General features: G+C 42.8%; 2 protein-coding genes across 3 annotated transcripts; both read left to right on the plus strand.

The window, feature by feature from the left end:
- Positions 1–788: 788 nt before the first annotated feature.
- LOC134563745 (alcohol dehydrogenase 1) lies at positions 789–13,280 on the plus strand. Its single transcript, XM_063421987.1, has 9 exons — positions 789–945; positions 3,832–3,933; positions 5,113–5,251; positions 7,306–7,393; positions 7,502–7,721; positions 8,435–8,695; positions 9,178–9,313; positions 10,566–10,704; positions 12,113–13,280. The coding sequence occupies exons 1-9, from the start codon at positions 928–930 to the stop codon at positions 12,135–12,137; spliced, it is 1,128 nt and encodes a 375-aa protein (XP_063278057.1). The 5' UTR covers positions 789–927; the 3' UTR covers positions 12,138–13,280.
- A 1,667-nt stretch (positions 13,281–14,947) lies between these two features.
- LOC134563934 (alcohol dehydrogenase 1) lies at positions 14,948–19,583 on the plus strand. Of its 2 annotated transcripts, none has more exons than XM_063422368.1 (9): positions 14,948–14,965; positions 15,907–16,008; positions 16,205–16,346; positions 16,650–16,737; positions 16,849–17,068; positions 17,199–17,459; positions 17,763–17,898; positions 19,006–19,144; positions 19,559–19,583. In XM_063422368.1, the coding sequence occupies exons 1-9, from the start codon at positions 14,948–14,950 to the stop codon at positions 19,581–19,583; spliced, it is 1,131 nt and encodes a 376-aa protein (XP_063278438.1). The 2 variants fall into 2 exon arrangements, with proteins under 2 accessions (XP_063278438.1, XP_063278439.1); XM_063422369.1 differs by having other exon boundaries at positions 16,650–16,728.
- The last annotated feature ends 206 nt before the right edge of the window (positions 19,584–19,789 follow it).

Raw genomic sequence — 19,789 nt, forward strand, 5'->3', positions numbered from 1 at the left:
AGGAAAGGCATGTAGTGCTGACTTCAACCCAATTCCTTGCACCAGCAGGTAGTGCCAGGAGAGGGCAAGCATGTGGGCATGTGAGCAATGATGGGGACTGTTCTTGTGGGCGTTGATAGAACCAACAGGTCAGGCACTCACAAAACAAGCAGGGTCTTGCATGTGGTAAGAAACATTCTGTTGCAGCACTTCTGACTTACTGATTTTTGTTTTCCCATTAGCGTGATTGGCACGTTGTCCTTGGACACAGTGAAGCGAAAGCCACTCCAACAGATTAATGCATAGCTCAACTGTAAAACTAAGAATTCCGGAGCAGACAGAGCCACAGCCACAGCCACAGCCACACAGTCAGTGTATGTTTCTTAACCAGCTTGCACAATCCCATGTTTTAATGGATGAGCTGGGCTCTTACAAGTGTCACCAAAGTTTATCAGCAAAGCCTTCCTGTTCTCAGTGTCCCTGCTGCCATGAATTCAGGAGCCACTCTCTCTGTTTCTCTTTCAACCTACAGTGCCACTGAGGTTTGGAGGGCAGCTTCCAGGGAGGCAGAAGAAGGGAAATAGCTTCCAGCCAGGGCTGTTGCTTTTGTCCCATGATGTTGGGGGCAACCACAGGTGGGCTGCAAAAAAGGGTAGGGAAGAGCATAACAAAGGAGTCAGGGAGATGGAAGCACTGAAAGAGTGAGGTTTCATCAGGTAAGTGTTTCACTCTCATTCGAGCACTTTTTCTGATTAAGGGGTGGGACTCTGAGCTGAGAGGCTTGGCTAAAAGATCAGAGCAGTCCACTTAAGGAACACTTTGCACAATCATCTTCCACTGTGCTGGAGACAATTTATGGTACCAGCAACACAGCTACTCTGGGGGTGACTGAGTTCTTGGTGCAAGAAATCAGCGGTGGCAAGATTTGGAACAGACACACTGGTCAACATGAGCACGGCGGGCAAAGTAAGCAACAGTTTGTATTAGGAAGGTTTCTTTGCTGCAGTGAGTAATACATTTTTAAATGTGAATTCTTTGCAGGGACACTGTAAGTCCTGCTGGTATAGCACAGATTAGAGTTTAGGATGAAGCTGATACAGAAGAGCTGCCTTTATTTGCAGGCTGCTGTAGTTTCCCAGGAAATCGTTGGTAACTCTTCAATGCAATAGTTTATTTGAAGCAACAAAAGGCAACGGCATCAGAATAACATCCTATCTGGGTTAGCAAACTGTTTTTAATCTCTGACTGGATAGTTTAAAATATGATAGAATGTACTATGTGTTTAGATCAATGTATTTATCTGCTCTACCAGTTTCTGTTCTGAGATCCTACAGTAGTTTAAACTATCTTTAGTTTATTTCTAATTCTATCAGCTTGTTTCCTAAAAAGAGGATATAGCTAATACTGTGTTAAATTTCAGGGTGAATTGTGCTAACATTAGGACAGTCATTAAATTTGAATATGCATATAACAAGCCTCAAACTTTAGTTATGAAGACCAGAAGTAAATTTCACATGCAATGTAATACTGAGCTAGGATTGAAGTGAGTAGTTACACCTTTGCTAGAAATTAGATGACAAGAGAGAAGGAGGTTGATACCAATACATGTCCCTTCTTGTACTGCTGGTGAGATGCTAACAAACACCCAGGATCCTGCAAATGGGGTTAAGGCACAAGCAGCTAAAAATGGAAAACAACTGAAAGCATGCCCCTTGTTAGAATGTGCCTTAAGTTAGTACCAGGATCATTTGCTGTTACTGCAACTGTCTTCACTATTCCAAAACCAAAAAAAAGAGAGGAAGAAAATGTTCTCTTTAACTCTTGAGTTCCTGCAAGTGCAAAATTAATTGTAGCTTACTTGTAGGTAAATTCACTAAGTTCAGTCCTCTACTCAGCACTGAACAGAGCACAGAAAATGAAGTGTGATGTAGCTTAACTGCTTTGATTTCACCATGTTTATCTTGGAATAACACGGGAGTTACAGTGCAATTTATGTAACCAAGCAGGATAGTCCTTGTGTCCTGTACACGGGTGTGTTTCTACAACTGCCTTCTCCTACCACAGTAACTCACATGGCTGGTAGAACACATGTGCAGAGAAAAAATTGTTAAGGTAATGCTTGTCTTGGCAGATCAAGTGGGTGATAGTGTGCTGTTGCTGCATTTGTGGGATCCTGTTGTAATCAGTAAAAGCTCACAGGGACTAAACAGAACAATACATAACTAACTAATGTCTAATTATGGGAGAGATTTGTTTGTTCTCGGCAATCCACGCATGTTGGCCACCTTTGTTCTGTGAAACACTAAATGTGCTTTGCATGTGCAAATCATGAAATCATCACTGTTCTATGTGGGATACAACACAAATATATAAACTGCCTTTTTTTTAAAGTACATTGGTGCCCTTTGAAATGTAACCTTCGACCACACTTGTGAATTTTTCACTAATCACATTTGCATCTAAACATTACATTTAAATTTACTGTAAATATCTCTTGAGGCATTTGTTTTTCCCAAAGCATAGTGCCCATCCCACTTCTGTGTCTAGCTGCAGAAAGTCTGTTATTTTATTTCATACGTTTAGTATTTCCTGGTAATTATTTTCTTTGTTACCAGTTTTCAGTTTGTGGGTAATCAGACACTATTTCTACTTCAAAAGCTTTGATACTAAAAATTTGTTTGTTTCTTGTTTTCCCCTGCGAATTTTGCAGCCCACTAGTGTTAAGTTGTCCCAGTCACACAGGATAAATGTGCTAAACTTCTTGCATCCTAGATTTGATTTTCCTCAATTTCCTTCTCAAGATAATGCCACCCAAACACTTGCAGTCAGTAGAATGCACAGAATGACTAGAGGACTTCATAGTGTGTCACCCAGGAAAATCGTATCTGAGGGACTGGGGTTGTTTAAAGAACTAGGATGAAATCTTTAAACACCTCCAAGGAGGATCAGCAGTTATGGGTACAGAGACATCCCACTGCTTTTGCATACACTAGGATTGAGTTTGCAGGGAGGAAACCTGTTTGAGAGCCTGGGATGTGTGTGGACAATGCTCTTCTCTTTCCTGAGGGCATTTTTCTCTCAGTGGCAGATGGTCAGAGGAGCCCGAACGCCTATCATTACCAAGACAAAGCCTGAAGAGTTAATGGACAAACTTCAGTCTAAGAGATTAAAAAAAAAAACAACTGTCTTGGGTAGTTGGGTAGTAAATCCACCAAGTTAGATATCCCTTCTGAGAAGGAGAGTACCTTAGCGTGGATAATACCACACGTAAAGGGACTCCTCAAGGTTATCTCTGTGTAGTGCTACATCAGTTTGCACAGATGTCCTTTCAGCCATCACCTCATGGCTGAACTTGGGCTCCACTAGAATGTTTATAAATCTGTACTAGGCTCTGAATTCCATTTTTAGCAATTTTTTCAGCTCCCAGCACAGACAGTTCTAGGCAGTACAGACTTTATAACAGCCTGATAAGTGACATCATTTAGTGTGCCATCTTCAAGATACAAATACAGACAAGTAATCCAACACAGAAAAATAAACTGATCAAGGAAGTTAGCAAAGGAGCACTGAGAATGGGTAAGGTATCCCGCTACCTAGGAGACTATTACACATGCAGCTGAAAACCTAATGTGACAGAAATATGACCAAAGTCAGACATGATCTTTGTGGGGGAAAAACATAGGCTTACACTGACCTTTGGTGTTGACTTCTTTTTGTTTGGTTTGGTTTTCTTCCCTGTAGTTTCCCTCTCTTCTCCACAAATACGAGCAGGAGTTTCACATGCAGAATGGATGTCTGTGTGGTGACTTGAAAAAGCAAGTGCCATTCCTGTTTGCTTTGCTCTGTTTGCAGGTTATTAAATGCAAGGCAGCAGTGCTGTGGGAGGCCAATAAACCATTCAGTATTGAGGAAGTGGAAGTTGCCCCACCAAAAGAACATGAAGTTCGCATAAAGGTATTAAAATAAAATTTAAAACAACTCACATGATTTGCATTCTGTGTTGCTTTTAATCCGAATTAGTTCTCTAAATTTTTAAGACCGAGTCAGAAAACATTCTACTAGGAAATAGTTAATCATCAGCAAGCTCCTATGGAACATGTTTAAAGTCCTTAATTTGATAATGAGGTTCTTAAAAAAAAAAAAAAAAAAGGTTTTCAGGGCTGTATTTTTTGTTTACTGACATCTGTTTCTCTAATAGCCTGAAAAAATTACCGTACAAGGCAAAAATCAGAATTTCCTGTAGTGTGGAGCAAGAAAATTTCTTTTACTTTGTTTGAATCTGGGCTAGGAAATAGCTCATTAGGCCTGGGAGCTTCCTTTTTTACCTGGATGATGGCCTCAGTGGAATTCAGCAACTGCCTTAGTTTTTGAGCAGTTTCAAGTGTTACAGACATGAGGAAAACCCTCTCATGAGCCTGACAAATCCATTTGTCAGAATAAAAGTTGCAAACACATACCTGAATATTTCAAAAGAAATACTGCTGTTCTAGCTGCAAGAAAGACAAAATATCATATAAAACATATGTAAGTTAATTTTTTTAAATGTAACATATACAACTATTTTAAATATATACACAGTACAGAAAGATTATTATGTAATTATCTAGAATATAAAATCATTGTATAATACATAATTTACATAGAATATCTATTATATATTGCCATATAATCAAATTATAATGAACATAAAATATACACAATATTTCTATGTTTATAAATAATATGTGATGGCTAATTTTTATTTACATAGTTTTATAATATTTATATAATATGACACACTTAAAAATGTATTTATATATAAATATTAGGAATAATTTAATTTATTCTGTTCTCCCTATATGATTGTATTGCTAGAACATTGGTTCTACAGAAAATCCATCGAACTCCCTGTAGAGCTCAGAACCGCATAGCAAACATTCACAAAGGAACTTTGCCCTGTAGATTAAAGACTAATAAATACCATTAAAATCTCAAATCAGACAATTAGTTTTGTTTTACCTGTAGATTTATTGTGTGCACATTGGATTTTGGAGAGAAGCAAGTGGCTTCTCCAAACGTAGAATATCATTTCACTTCTGCATATGACCTGACGTAGTTAAATGCAGAAATATTCTTGTCTTTCCTGTTAATCAGATCATGGCCACTGGGATCTGCCGCTCTGATGACCATGTGATAACTGGTACACTGGTTATGCCTTTTCCAATAATTCTTGGGCATGAAGCAGCTGGTATTGTGGAGAGTGTTGGGCAAGGAGTGACTTCAGTGAAACCAGGTATGAAACAGCACTGAAAACAAACACTGTGCTGAGTTTCCAGACTCCTCCTTAAGTCAAAGACTATTATATTCATGAGTACTTCTGCTGCACAGGAAAATATTCCAATTCCAATTTTTTCAAGGATACCTCAAAGGACATGAACCTACTGTTTATCTTTCTGTGTCCCCAGTATTGATTTACTTTCAGAATTTTCTACTCAATTTCCTTTGCTTTTGGCAAAAACATCTGCAGCTTGCTTTCCACCTACATAATGCTTTTCCTGTCATGGGATTAAGAATGTAGAGTCTTTGCTGTTGTTCATATGAAATCAGGCATTAGCTGCAGGTTCTCTGAACACAGTTTATACAGCTCAATTTTCTCAAGAACAAGGCAAAGCAAAGCACTAGATGACAAACATGTCAAAGCACCTTTTAATTCTCCTAACAGCTAAATAATCCATTGACTTCATCTGACCAGAACTTAGGTCTTACTTCACTTTAAAAGCACCAGTGCACAACCAGGGTGCCTGCCTGCTGCAGGTTTTGCATGTGGGCAGTACCAGTGCAGGTGAGGCAGCACTGCTCCCTGAGGGCTGGATTGGTCTGAGGACACTCATCTGGACCTGCTCCTCTTCGAACCGCAGTGCGTAGATAGTCAGTGAAAGATGACAATTTTCAGCCAACTGCTACAAGATGAGATGAGATTCCTCTACACTTTTATAGGATTGAAAAAATTCTAAAAGGGGCTAAATGATTAAGAGAAAATACGCAGTGAAAATAATCTACACAGAATCACTCTTTTTCCAGGCAGTTTGTTATGATACCTGAGTAGCCCACTTTTAACATCTCTGTACTTCCAGTGTCTTTGTCCATACTGATAAGTATGAAGTCTGTCCAAAGCAGGTTGGTGTGCATAGCAAAAATTTTATTATAGATTTCTGCTTTAACTCCAAACAAATATGCATATTGCAAATTTCAATGACAGATCTAGCTGCTTTTTCTCTTATGTGTGGGTTCAGATATCTTCTGTTGCCTAATTCTAGCTGCCCCACATTTTCAGGTGAGCTGAAATAGCAGGCCTGAACACATACATGCACAAAATCACATTTCTCAGATGTTGCTTAATACACACCTCCAAGTTCTGAAAAAATGGTTTCAACTTGTGCAACATTTCTTTAGCAGAATTATTATTAAGCCCATATCACAGTTCTAAGTTAACTCAGGGTTGAGGTAGTGGGGGGATTTAATGTTCTGTAGGTATTTTTCATTTTTTGTTGGAAATCAAGAATTTCCCTTGACTTTCAATGTGTCAAGGATTAGCCACATTTTAGAACTGATGCATCAGTTAGGAAATACATGTTTAGAGATTATTAGTATTTACCATATATCATTGCTGTGGAAATTGCATAGAAGTGCAATAGCTTCCCAGTGCACAAAAAATTGCACTGAGAAGCTATGTACTACTTTGTTAATCATATAATTGTGCTAAAGAATTAAAAATGCTGGCTTAGCCTGTGTGTGCCACTGCTTCTCGGACAAGTATTTTACCTACCTTTACTCAATGAAACAGTAATAGGACTCCTATATAGCAAAGGTGCTCAAAAGGACTGGCAAATTAATGCTTAATCCCCCATTCTTTGTATGCACGCTTTACAGCCCTGTTATCTTGGCATTCCAATCTGCTGTCCCAGTCAATTTTTTCATTTTCTTTACTGAAAGAAGGTGTATTGCTACCTTCTTTTTACACAGAAGGTGCAATAAACTGCTGAGTAAGTACTCCAGAAGTGTGAGTAAATAACATGGTTTTATGACACAGGTCTGACTCAGCTCTGTAGAAAGACACCAGAAATTTGGCATATCAAAATTAGTTGTTATAACATTGCCCTAATTATGTCTTTTAGCTAAAACACAGAGAGAGGGTTCATCTTACAAATGCAGCAGAAGGAAATAAAACCTTTGCTACATTCCTAGTGCATATTTGCCTGGGGATTAAATACATTTGCTGCATGTTTTTACCTGCATGCTTCTTGTTTGCCTTTTTTTAATCCTCTGTCATTACTGTTTTATTTCTAGGAGACAAGGTTATTCCACTCTTTGTTCCACAGTGTGGGGAGTGCAAGAGCTGCTTAAACACTAAGGGTAACCTGTGCAGTAAAACTGAGTGAGTTTTCCTGGATTACTTACAACCCTAATTTGACTTGACTTAACCCAAAACTGATTACAAACAACACATTTCACCTGCCATTATTTCTGGTCATCTTTCAAACAGCCTTGGCACAAGCACTGGATTAATGCCTGATGGCACTACCAGATTCACTTGTAAAGGAAAACCAGTTTACCATTTTATTGGTACAAGTACCTTCACTGAATACACAGTAGTGCATGAATCTGCTGTGGCCAAAATCGATTCTGCTGCTCCTCTGGAAAAAGTCTGTCTAATTGGCTGTGGATTTTCAACTGGTTACGGGGCTGCTCTGCAGACTGCCAAGGTAAATATTGTGGTGGGTGTTTCTGATATTTTATGGTGTCTATTTAAGATTGTGTAGCCTGCAAGTATGTTGTCAGCATGGCAGCCAGAAGGTATAGACTCTGTTTAGTTCAGTGTGGAAAGAAGACACTAGTTCTTTGCCTACTTCAGATTCTGTCTCTAGGGTACTCAGAAGTCTTCAATTCAAAATCCAGTAAAATTGCTTATTACCATCTATACTGTTTTCCCTCATAGCTTTATCACCTCTAGAAAAACATTACAACAGAGTTCATTTTTTTATTGTAACTGAAGCTAGGAATACATAGAGGCCCATATAGGCAACACGCACAATTGTAGCAACATATGAATGTGAGTTTTAGAGCTGCCATTGTCTCCAGCTGAGTGACACTACAGTTCTTAACACCACTGGAATATAAAGCATCATAAAAAAAAAAAGGTGTGTCTAAACCTGAAGCTAAGACATAATGAAAACCTGGTCTCAGAAATGTATTTTAAGGACGATTTCTCTTAGTCACATGTAGCATTATAACAGTACAGATGGCTACTCCACTAGCAGATATGCATGTGCAAATTCCTTCTCAGCAGGAAGAAGGAATTCTCACTTCTCTAAATAGCAAGAAGTGGCTTAAGTGAAATCATGTTGATAATGAGGAAATGCACAGTACCTTCCCTAGCCCATAACAATATGCCATGTTTACGTGGTTGTTATTATAGGTGGAACCAGGCTCCACCTGTGCTGTCTTCGGCCTCGGAGGAGTTGGCCTCTCTGTTGTCATAGGCTGCAAGGTGGCTGGAGCTTCCCGCATCATTGCCGTGGACATCAATAGCGACAAGTTTGCCAAGGCCAGGGAGATGGGAGCCACTGACTGCATCAACCCTAAAGATTTCAATAAGCCCATCCACGAAGTGTTGACGGAAATGACTGGTGGGGGTGTGGACTACTCCTTCGAGGTCATCGGCCGTACGGATACCATGGTATGCAACCAAAAGATGGGGTGACACAAGCCATGAGCTCATTAGCACTCCCTTCACCAGGCCACCAAGCACCGAGGAGGAGGAGCAGGGAGCCACTGGCAGAGTCCAAGCTAATTTCAAACCTGTAAAGTCCAGTTATCGGCCACTGAGATGCAGGGACAGATGCAAGCTCAGAAATTTAGGAAAGGGAACTTCACTGTAGTGCCCTGGCCAAACCAGGATGGCTACATTTCACACAACCTATTATCTACTCTGCAAAAATGGGGTATCACTAATAGTTTAGACAAAATGGGCTAGGATATACTTAACCAGTGAGAGCAGATACAATGGCGTGAGTAGACACAATGGACAATTTTTATGTGGTTTCAGTTACAAAAAACAAATTGCAAGCAGAGCCCTGAGAGCAGGAGATGGAGTTCAAACTTCTGTGACCCAAGGAAAAATCTTGCCTGATTCTGGGTGTCCCTCTGTTTCTAATGCAGGCTGCAGCCTTGGCCAGTTGCCAGTATAACTACGGAGTCAGTGTGATTGTGGGAGTGCCCCCCGCAGCACAAAATATCACCTTTGATCCCATGCTTCTCTTCACTGGTCGCAGCTGGAAAGGCTCTGTGTTTGGAGGTAAGGACTTAGAAAGATGTGATTTAACTGGCTTGGGAAACTTGTAAATCATTTGGAATGAAACAGGATACATCAAATTAATTGCTTAGGCTGTCTTATTAGATGTAGTATTGATGGCTATTTTGCTGACAAAGAAGTTGAAAGGGAATTGATTATGGGAACTGTTAGTGAATGGCAAGAGAAGCAAGGAAAAAAATAGGAAGAGAGGGAGGGAGTGAGGGGGAAGAAAGCGAAGAGAAGAGACAAAGAAAGACATAAAAAGACAGAAAACAGAGAAAAAGAGTGAGGAAAGAAAAAAGAAGAGGGGAAATGAGAAAAAAGGGGAGAGAAGCCAAAGAGAAAAAGAGAATGAGTGTGAGGGAGGAGGATGGATAAAAACAAAGAGGAGGAAAAAAGATAATGAGAGAGATAAGAGGAGATAAAGGACAGAAAATAAAGGGGAAAAAAGAGAAAATCATAGAGGGAGAGAGGAGAGAGGGAGGGGAGAAAAAGAGCAAGTGCAAAAAGGAGCATGAGAGGAATAGAAAGAGAGGGAGAGATGAAGAGTCAGGATTGTAAAGGACATCAGGGCTAATATCCAGCTGATTTCCACAGAGGTCAGACCCCAGCTTAGCCCCTGGCCAGCTGCCAAGAATCCCTTCTCATTCTTTCTCTTTTTGGAGCTCTCTCAGCAGTTCCACACTGAGCTAGTCCTAGCTCACTCAACATAAAGGCCACAGAAAACTTGTTTCCAACAACAGGTTTTCTAACTCATAACCACCTCCTTCTATGTATTCAAAAGACACCTGAATAAAATAGCAGAGACAAATCAGGTTCCTCTGGAAGGGCATCCTACTATTTATGACAGCTTTATCTAGAGGAGTTTGTAAGAAAAGAGAGACACATCCACCTCCCACTCCCCAGTGTTGAGCAGACAATCAAATTTCAACTTACCAACATGGATGTCAGCACTCTGGCTTTTGTATGAAATGTGATTAAGTTGAAATTGTATTTAATGTGGGGGAAAGTTTGGATTCTGTAAAGACTGACATTTGCACTGGTCTTCTGCTTGGTTTGTCATATGCGGAATAGCTGTACTTGGTCCCATGTTTCCTGCTGGCACCCTGTGTTACAAAGATAAAACCATGCTGCCACATTTCATCCTATTACTGTGCTACAGAAAGGTTATCTAAACAATTAAGCTGTCCTGGGTTTTATGTATTTTCAGAAGCATTTAATTTCATTATGCGCATTCTGTGTGGGTTTTTTTCAGGCTGGAAGAGTAAAGATGCAGTTCCCAAACTGGTTGCTGACTACATGAACAAAACATTTGTTCTGGATCCATTGATAACCCACGTACTACCTTGGACAAAGATCAATGAAGGATTTGATCTTCTAAGGACAGGAAAGAGGTAAAAGTTGTTTTGTTGTAAACGTTCTGTACAAATAACCTAAAGGAGATGCATGGTAAGACAAAGTCTGACTTCACGGCTGAGAATGGGGAAGCCAGCCCACCATGCCCCTTAACACCTCCCAGTGTGTCCCCATGGGTTGTTGCTGGAGTAATAAAGCCAGCAAACCTTCAGCTCTTGGAATGCAGTTGGCCCTTCCAGAGGAACTTTCAGATTCTAGTTTGAGCAGAGACACTGGGTGGCAGGGGGAGAAAACACTGCACAATTGAAGAAGTCTCTTCCCAGTACCCACTGGAGAAAAGCACACAACCAAGCAAGCATGGGAGTGCCAAGCTGTACTGTGCCAAGGGTTAGCCTCATCAGATTCCAAGAAACATTTCAGGATGAGGGGCAGGAACGCAAAAGTAGAAATAGCCTATTCCTCTTGTGAGTTAGGGAATAGAGTCCCAGTCCAATTGGTCCTAAAGCCACTGGGTACTTTACCTTGAACTTCAGAGCTTTTAAAAAAGGAAAGTACTTGGTATATATATACATTGCAAACTCAGAATTTAGCTCTTGTGTCTCAAATATTGTGAAAGTTCAGCTCAGACTGTTTTCACAGGTTATGGAAATTGGAAATATTTTTTGACAGAGACATTTGACAAGATTCACCATGGGAACTGAAAATTGTCCTTGGCAGACATAGGAAAAAACATTTGTATATCTTAGTGTGTGTGTGGACTACATTTTTTGAAAGTTCTAGATGTTTGTAACTTACAGAGTCTGGAGAATTACATTTGTGTTTTCTTTATATTGTCATTTGCTAGCAGTTATTTTAGGTGTTACTCACTCTGAATATAAAAAGCAAGTAACAGACGAATTTCAGCTCCTGAGGTTTGTTCTCGGGTTCTAACGATGCAGCACACACTTCATTTTTTGATTGTCCTTATTTTACACAGACTATAAATGTTAGTTTTTAGTATAACAAACAGGAAAGTGGTAAGGACGGAGACCCCAGCAGCTTTGCTAGGATACTGATAGTCAGCCTGAAGATGGAGGCATGTTGCAGCTGATCATTTTTATGGAGTATAATACTTCCGTGTTTCAGTGCAGAATAAGCTGTACCAGTTACCCTGTAATTGAAAAGATGTGTCTAATTCTCTCTCTCAGGCTGTAGCTGGTAATTAATTACCAAGAGCCCTGGGCTTCATCACTGAAGGCTTTGCAGTCTGCTGTGAATTTTGCTCTCTACATCTGCAGCAAAGTTTGGACATCTGCTCTGTCATTTTGCTGCAAAATGGGGCAGGGGCAGGCAAGGAGGGAGTATCTGTTTGACAGAAACAGCACAGATTATCAGAGAAAACAGCATGTTCTGCTGATGTGACCCCAGGGAATTTTCTAGTCACTAACTTGTCATTTTGTATTGCAGCATCCGCAGTGTCCTGATGTTTTAGGATTCCCAGACGTTAAGCAGCAGATGGCTCAGCACCAGCTTCACCATCCTCCAATGAACATCACCATCCTCCAATACAACTTATATGAAATGCAAACCAAGATATTCCTGAAAGATCTACCACTACCCTTGAATAAAAGGATCAAGCTCAAACTCCACATTTTAAGCACAGAATTTATAAATGAAACCATCTTTTTCTTCTACCTCTTTCTCCTCATTCTTGTTTTAAATCCTCTATATTGTGCTGCAATTTTTTTAATAGCCAGTTATGAATTACAGGACTGCTCCTGTCACAGGTGTTATAAAAACATCTGTTGAATGCTTTAAAATTACTTATAATATGCAATCTGTTAATAAAATAAAAAGGAAGGGAAGTGTTCTTTAGGCTTCCATAACACTGCAAGTTTAAGAAATTTGTACATGCAGTTCAGCATAGTAAAACATAGCAGATTAGAACTGTGTATTCATCCTGAATGACTGTGTCATTCCAGTATCTAATAAGCAAGGAATGATACAGCAGAAATTAAAATTTATGGTGACCATGTGTTTGAATTAATAATTTAAATAAATCATAGACTTAGGTACTGGAGAATGTCTCATCACTCACTATTTTACCAGATTAACAGTCCCAAACATTTTATGTAAAACTAGTGTGTTATTCTGTGTTGTGGTTTGTATTCAGTGTTTGGGGGTTTTTTGTATATTTATGCCTCTTTCTTGGGGTTGTTTTAGTTGTTGATCAGGATGGTTTTAGACCTTTGGCTAATTTATACAAGTGCCTCTCATGTTTGGGAAGCAGTGTTAAGAAATATGAATGTGCATCAAATATTTTTGTTTCCATTACACAAAGAGGAGGCTTCTTAATTTCTTAAGTATGAATACAGAATAAATGGGAAGAAACAGGTGACTGGTAACAGTTTGCAACAACTCAAACCTAAAGCATCTTACTGTTTTCTGAATTTGCAATGTAGAAACAGGAACAGAGGCTATTTCTATCTTGGCAAATATGGTCAACATTGACATATCTTTAGAATGGACTTATCAGAGCTCCCAGGCACTCACACACATCGCAGCTGGGTAGAAGAGCCTGTGAAGCAATGGGACTGTGCTACTGCTGACTTACCTGTTTGTGTCAGCAGAAAGAGTCTTTGAGTGGTCCAGTTAGTTTAATGATTTGAGGACAAGAGATTACAGTTTAACAGATGAATATTCTTAAACGTGTCTACAAACTAAATTTACACAACAATTGAGAGCTGAACTTCAGTCCTCAGTGTAAAAGAGCTAAAGTACAATAAATCTCACTTCTATCCTCTTCAGGATGATGCAAAGCCCATTTTTGTGGTTTTCATCTGCCAAGCACAGTAAATGCCAGCTGTTAGTGTCTTTAGTAGGATAGTTGCTGAAGTCCAAAATAATAAACCCATTAAATCATTTTTATTAGGGATATTTTATAAGGCAGACATCTAGCTCTGTCTTCACATGGAGGAATGAAGTATATTCTGACTGGGAAACAGCAAAGAGTTCATACTTTCCTAGAGTATTTTGTCCTGCAGGCCCTTGTCAACACTCAGCTGAAGATGAATTTGTGTGATTGTATAGCATGGACAGAAGCTTTCTGACAGCCCTTCATAGTGACTCTGGCTCTGAGGTACTCCAGGGGGCAGGTCCCGGAGCTCTGGACAGCTCATGCACAGTTCTGTGTAAGCCTCCATTTAGGAGCTTTCCTGGGAGGGAGTAGAGACCACATGCCCCATCAGAGCACCAACCGTCCACTAGCAAATGATGACACCACAAACAATCCACAAAAGACAAGAAAAATCCAGTAATTTCCCAACAAACTAACTACCAGACAAAGCTCAAATGGTGTTTCCTCAGACCTTGAACTATGGCAGTGTTTAACTAAACATCACTTGGCTTTGTGTACAACTGAGCACTCCCATGTTTCTGCTCTCCCACCATATCCTACCAACCAGACACTGCCCCCGGAAATGGCACATGCTCCAGAGTGCAGCTCTATTTTCACATGCTTTTAAGATCACACTCCCAGACAGTGCATCAAAGCCAAATGACCATTCCCACACAACATAATTCCCTCCAATGCTTCCAGGTTAACAGATGGAGACTACAGATCCCAGTAATAAAAACAACTCTGCTACACAGATACCTGAGAAACAACAAGCCCACATTTTGTTCAGGGGTTATCACATCTTTGGACAAGTAAAAAAAAAATCCTTTCTTCTCATACTCTCCTCTTACTGCTCTAGTGAAAATAGCTGCAATACCACAGATATTAAAGCTTCAACCTAGAGAGCGATGTGAGTTTGTCTACCACAGCATTGTTTCACTGCCTTTCTTTCTTTTTTTTTTTTTTTAATTTTTAACCTCTTTGCAAACATCTTGGTGTCAATGGGCACTAGGTCAAATGCTCCAACCTGGCAAAAAGGGGATGCCAAAGAAGTCCCAGCAGTGCTGCAGATCTCCTCCCTCCACACCTCCCAGAAGCAAGGATTGAAGAATAAAAAAAAATCTTTCTGAGCACTTTGCTACTTTAGGGTGGGGCGGGCAAGGAATGACCCAAGGGCAGTCACTGATAAAAGCCTCCCCGCAGGACTTCTGCCCCCATCCACCTCCCTGCCGCTATCCAGCTCCTCCCCTCAGCACTCCCTGAGCTCCCCAGCATCCAGCATCGGACACACATTAACCAGCGCTCTCCAGCGACTCCTGCTCCACGCCTGGGGGTTCTGCAACACGCCGAGGCAGCAGCTTCCCTCCTGCCTGCGACAGCGACAGACTCAGCTCTCCTAAGACCACATGGCCACTGCGGGAAAAGTAAGCCCATCGCACTTCCCATCCTTCTTCCCGAGGTGCCCTGCTCTTGGCAAATCCACTGCAAAAACCTCAGCCTGCACACCACTCTGCGTGCCCTCTTTCCTCTGACCTCACTCCCCCACCTCTCCCAAACACCTGTGAATTTCACCAGATGCTGCTTTCGGACAACTGCACGTGTCCATACCTGCATTAGGTAGTGCATTCCCCCTCTGTCCTGCCCGGCTGCTCAGGAGACAAAATATGGAATTGTGCTGCTCCAAAAAGCTCCCTCCTGGTCAATCTCACTCTGTGCTTCTGCTCTGGCAGCAAACGTAGCTCTTCAGTGGAGCCCTCTTCAGCAACTCATCTCCTGCACTCAGCCTTGGCAAGAGTGCCAGCCTTAGGTCTGTGGCAATACCCTTTTCAAGCTGCACACTCCATTTTGCTGATATCAAACTGCTTTGAGTTGATCGGGGAAGGGTTTGAGCGATGTCACACACGAATCATCCTTTTGGCAAGAAGAGAAACTATTCAGTTACCAGCCAGGCTGGCACTGTTTTGTAACCTCTTCTTAGATACTTCAGCCCACTGAAACTACAAGGTCCTTCCTGCTTGCCTTAAGCTGCAGTAGTGCTCATGTTGCTGTCACATCTGCTCCATACACCAGACAAACCAGTCACTTCATTTTGCATTTCACACTTCACATGAAGTTCGTGTTTAGTGAACATTGTTTGGCTTAGCATACAGCTGAGTATCGCAATGTTTCTGCTCTCCCATCACATCCCACCCAACTACCAACCCCCAGAAAACAGCTCAGGACAGTTCTGTAGCTCTAAAAGTGTGTGGTGCAGTGTGAAGAGACACATGTGCAGCTCTGACTTTGGTGATTGCAGGACAACTGTCCTGGCCTTTTGTCAAAGGTGAACCTTTCCTTGCAATGAAATCCCCTTGGTTGCTTCCAGGTTATCAGGTGCCGAGCTGCTGTTGCCTGGGCCCTGGGCAAACCACTCTCTATTGAGGAGGTGGAAGTTGCACCTCCAAAGGCTGGGGAAGTCCGGATCAAGGTAAAAACACATTTCAATATTCTTTTCTCCCTTGCGGGAGTTGCTCTTCTTGGGGTTGTACCTTGGATATAACCAAATGATCTATGTCCACCCGTGGGCCTTAACTGTCCAGAGACACTCTCTGGAAAATCCTTCTGCAAACTCAGAGGCTAGACTATTTCTAGAAATCACCATTTACTCCTTCCTCTCCAAACAGATTGTGGCCACAGGCATCTGTCACACAGATGATCACATTTTGAAAGGTTCCTTGCCTAATGTGGAATTCCCAGTTATACCAGGCCATGAAGGAGCTGGGATTGTGGAAAGCATTGGAGAAGGAGTGACCAGTGTGAAACCAGGTAACCAACACACATTCAAATGCACTTGAGGATTCAGGCTCTCTGCTAAGAGCTCAGAAACTTCTGCCTGCTCTTGAATCAGTGGTTAAACACCTGCGTGGACACTCATTGGACTCTCATGTCCACTTCCCAATCTGTTCCTCATGTAGACGAGTGGGGCCTGGAGCATTCATCCTCACAGGGAAAGTAGAAGGTTCATGGTAGGTTTCTGCCCTCAGAAAGCTTAGGAGAGGTGATTCAACAGGCAATACCTTGAGGGCCTGCAGAGCAAAACACACATAACAGAGATCCACTTTGTTGCAGGAGACAAAGTGATCCCCCTTTGCATCCCTCAGTGTGGGGAATGCAGCTTCTGCCAGAATCCTGAATCCAACTGCTGCCAGTGGTGCCAGTAAGTTTGTTTGCCTTACTCTACACCTACATGGGGTTGACTTTATGACAAATCTGACAGCCCCATCAGTGCCTTAGTCAATCAAATACAAAGGTTTCTACATCTCCACAGTCTCTCTGAACCACAAAATCTGCTGCCGGACAAGACCAGCCGCTTCTCTTGCAAAGGGAAGCAGATCCACCACTTCATGTGGGTCAGCACCTTTGCAGAATACACTGTGGTCCCAGAGTATGCCGTTGCCAAGATAGACGCTGCGGCACCTCTGGACAAAGTCTGCGTGTTCGGCTGTGGGTTTTCCACAGGCTATGGAGCTGCCATCAACACAGCCAAGGTTGGTATTTAGGCATGTTAAGCACCCCACAGCCACCCTCACAACCTCATCAGTCCCATGCAAAACAAACCTCCCCCTCTTCCTGCTCCTCCTCTTCCCACTGGAGATTCACAGGGTCCCACTTGTGCAGGTAAAACCAGGCTCCACCTGTGCCATCTTCGGCCTCGGAGGAGTTGGCCTCTCTGCTGTCATGGGCTGCAAGGCAGCTGGAGCTTCCCGCATCATTGCCGTGGACATCAACAAGGACAAGTTTGCCAAGGCCAAGGAGATGGGAGCCACCGACTGCATCAACCCTCGAGACTTCAAGAAGCCCATCCAGGAGGTGCTCACTGAGATGACCGGGCAGGGCGTGGACTACTCCTTTGAGGCCATCGGCCACGCGGACACCATGGTAGGTGGCACTTCAGCACCTGTCCTCCCTGCCAGATCATCACAGGCTCCTCTCCGGACAAAATTCATCCCCATGCAAAGCTCCTCGCCTGCTGCCTCCACTGCTGGATGCAGAAAGGCAGGCTGCTGCCTTGGGGATAAAACAGCAAACAAATCTTAAAAGAGACCATAAGCTCCCACATCTGCTCCACAAGGGGGGATGCGTGTTTCCAGATTACCAGGGAGGACCAGAAGATGGCACTAAATCAGCACTTCCCTGAACAACTCATCAGCGCTTTCTCTAATTCTCCTGCCTTCCCATCAGATTGCTGCCTTGGCTTCCTGCAACATGAGCACTGGCGTCTGCATAATGATTGGTGTACTTGATTCTGGTTCAGAGATTTCCATCGATCCCACACTTCTGCTCACTGGCCGTACCTGGAAGGGGACTATGCTCGGAGGTAGTAGACTTAAGAATACAGTCTAAATATTTCAGCTTTCCCTTCCACGGTAATTGACAAGTTGTCTTGGTTTGAAAGACAGGTGTCTGCTAGGGAGGGGGCAGGACCTCCCTAGAAATGGAGAATTCAAATCCCCTCCCTCCAAATTATTCTAATTTAGAAAATCGAAGGGGCTTTCAGGCAGAGGCATGGGGATAGGAATAACAGTTCTTTACTAGTATATATGACAAAACAAACAACAACAACTGCAGCATTAGTAATAAACAGAACCAGGAACCTGGGGGCAGTTTGATCTCGATGCCCCTGAGGGACTCCGAGAGGCCGAGCTGGGAGGGAGGAAAGTCTTGGGCTGGTGGATGAGATGAGGAGCTCTGCGCTGGCAGCTGGAGCAGCAGGGGTGTCCCGGCAGGGCTTGGCAGTGCAGGGCTACAGAGTAGCAGGGGAACCTCAAAGCTCCGAAGAAGCAGCAGTGGGGGGGTAGGGCCGGAGAAGGCGAGCTCAGGGTACACGAGCAGATGACTGTAGATTTCCCAGGACAAGGCAGAGTGATGGCTGTGAACTCTTCCTGCAACGAGCAGCAGCCTGACCGCCCTCCCCAGTGCCGAGAGCAAAAGAGAGCAACTGCCCCCCGAGCTCTTTTACCTTTCCCAAAGCTTGCATTATCTCACCCTTCTGAGAGAAAACTCCCAGACACCCAAAAACAATAGGTTAGCCTGGTGGTACAATCTCCTTGGGCACTTCTTTGTTTCAGTCAAAGACTCAGCAATTTATCTCCTAAGAACTTATGGGGAAAAAATTCTATAAGAAAAGAAAAAAAAAAACAACAAACAAATCTAACCCTCAACACAATTCATAGTAACAGAGGGTTTTCAAGCAGAAGACAACTAAAGAGGAGCACTGCATTGCCTGTACTGAACATTAGCATCACACATGCAAATAAACCCTCACCTGCTTCACACAGTAACCCACTCATCCTAAAGAGCAGAAAATCTCTCACTGGGGTTTGGCACCAGCACTGGTTACTCTGTTCTTAACCTCACAGTAACACCACCTGACCAAAACAGCCTTTCTCCTATTATTCATGCAGATGCTTTCTCCTGTTTCTAGGCTGGAAGATGAGAGAATGTGTCCCCAAATTAGTTTCCAGCTATTTGGAGAAGAAATTCAATTCAGATTTGCTGATCACGCACACGCTGCCATTCGCCAAACTGAACGAGGGACTTGAGTTGCTACACGCAGGAAAAAGGTGAGAGCTTGACCAGCAGGAGTGAAGTTCAGCAAACCTCAACACCTCCTCCTAAAACTCAAACTGGCAGAGCATGCAACACTGGCTTCCCAAAGAGCACCTGAGCCTTCTGAGCAAGCAGGGCCTCACAGCTGGGTGGTGGCAAGACCTGCCCTAGCCCAGAGGGAAGAGCCCACGTTCAGCACAGGGAACCCTCCTGCTCATGGTTCAGCTCAGCACAGATCCTGTGGCCTTGTCCTCTGAGGGGTTCCCCTCAGCAGGGATTTGAAGGTTGTCCCACTGCTGCACGCCTCATGCAGCTCAGTCAGGAAGAGGCTGGATGACACAGAAGTGGCCAGTCCCCAGGCACACCTGCCTGTCCCACTGCCTTCTCCTGAGCTGCAGCAAACCCTCCCTTCCCTTCCACTTTTTCAGTATCCGCACTGTCCTGCTCTTCTGAAGGACACAGCCAAGGAAGCCGAGTGGAGGCACCAGTGCAGCAGATCCTCTCCTGGCCTGGTCCTTCTCAAGCAGCATCTCCTTTTGGGGCACAAGGAGAAGAGAATGAGGAACTCACCAGTCCTGCTGTCACTGCTGCTCCTGCTGTGCCTGGACAAGATCCAGGAGGATGTCTCTCCCAGGAAAACGCTTTTACCAATAAAGGTT

Source organism: Prinia subflava, chromosome Z, assembly GCF_021018805.1.
Source record: "Prinia subflava isolate CZ2003 ecotype Zambia chromosome Z, Cam_Psub_1.2, whole genome shotgun sequence".
NCBI lineage: Eukaryota > Metazoa > Chordata > Aves > Passeriformes > Cisticolidae > Prinia > Prinia subflava.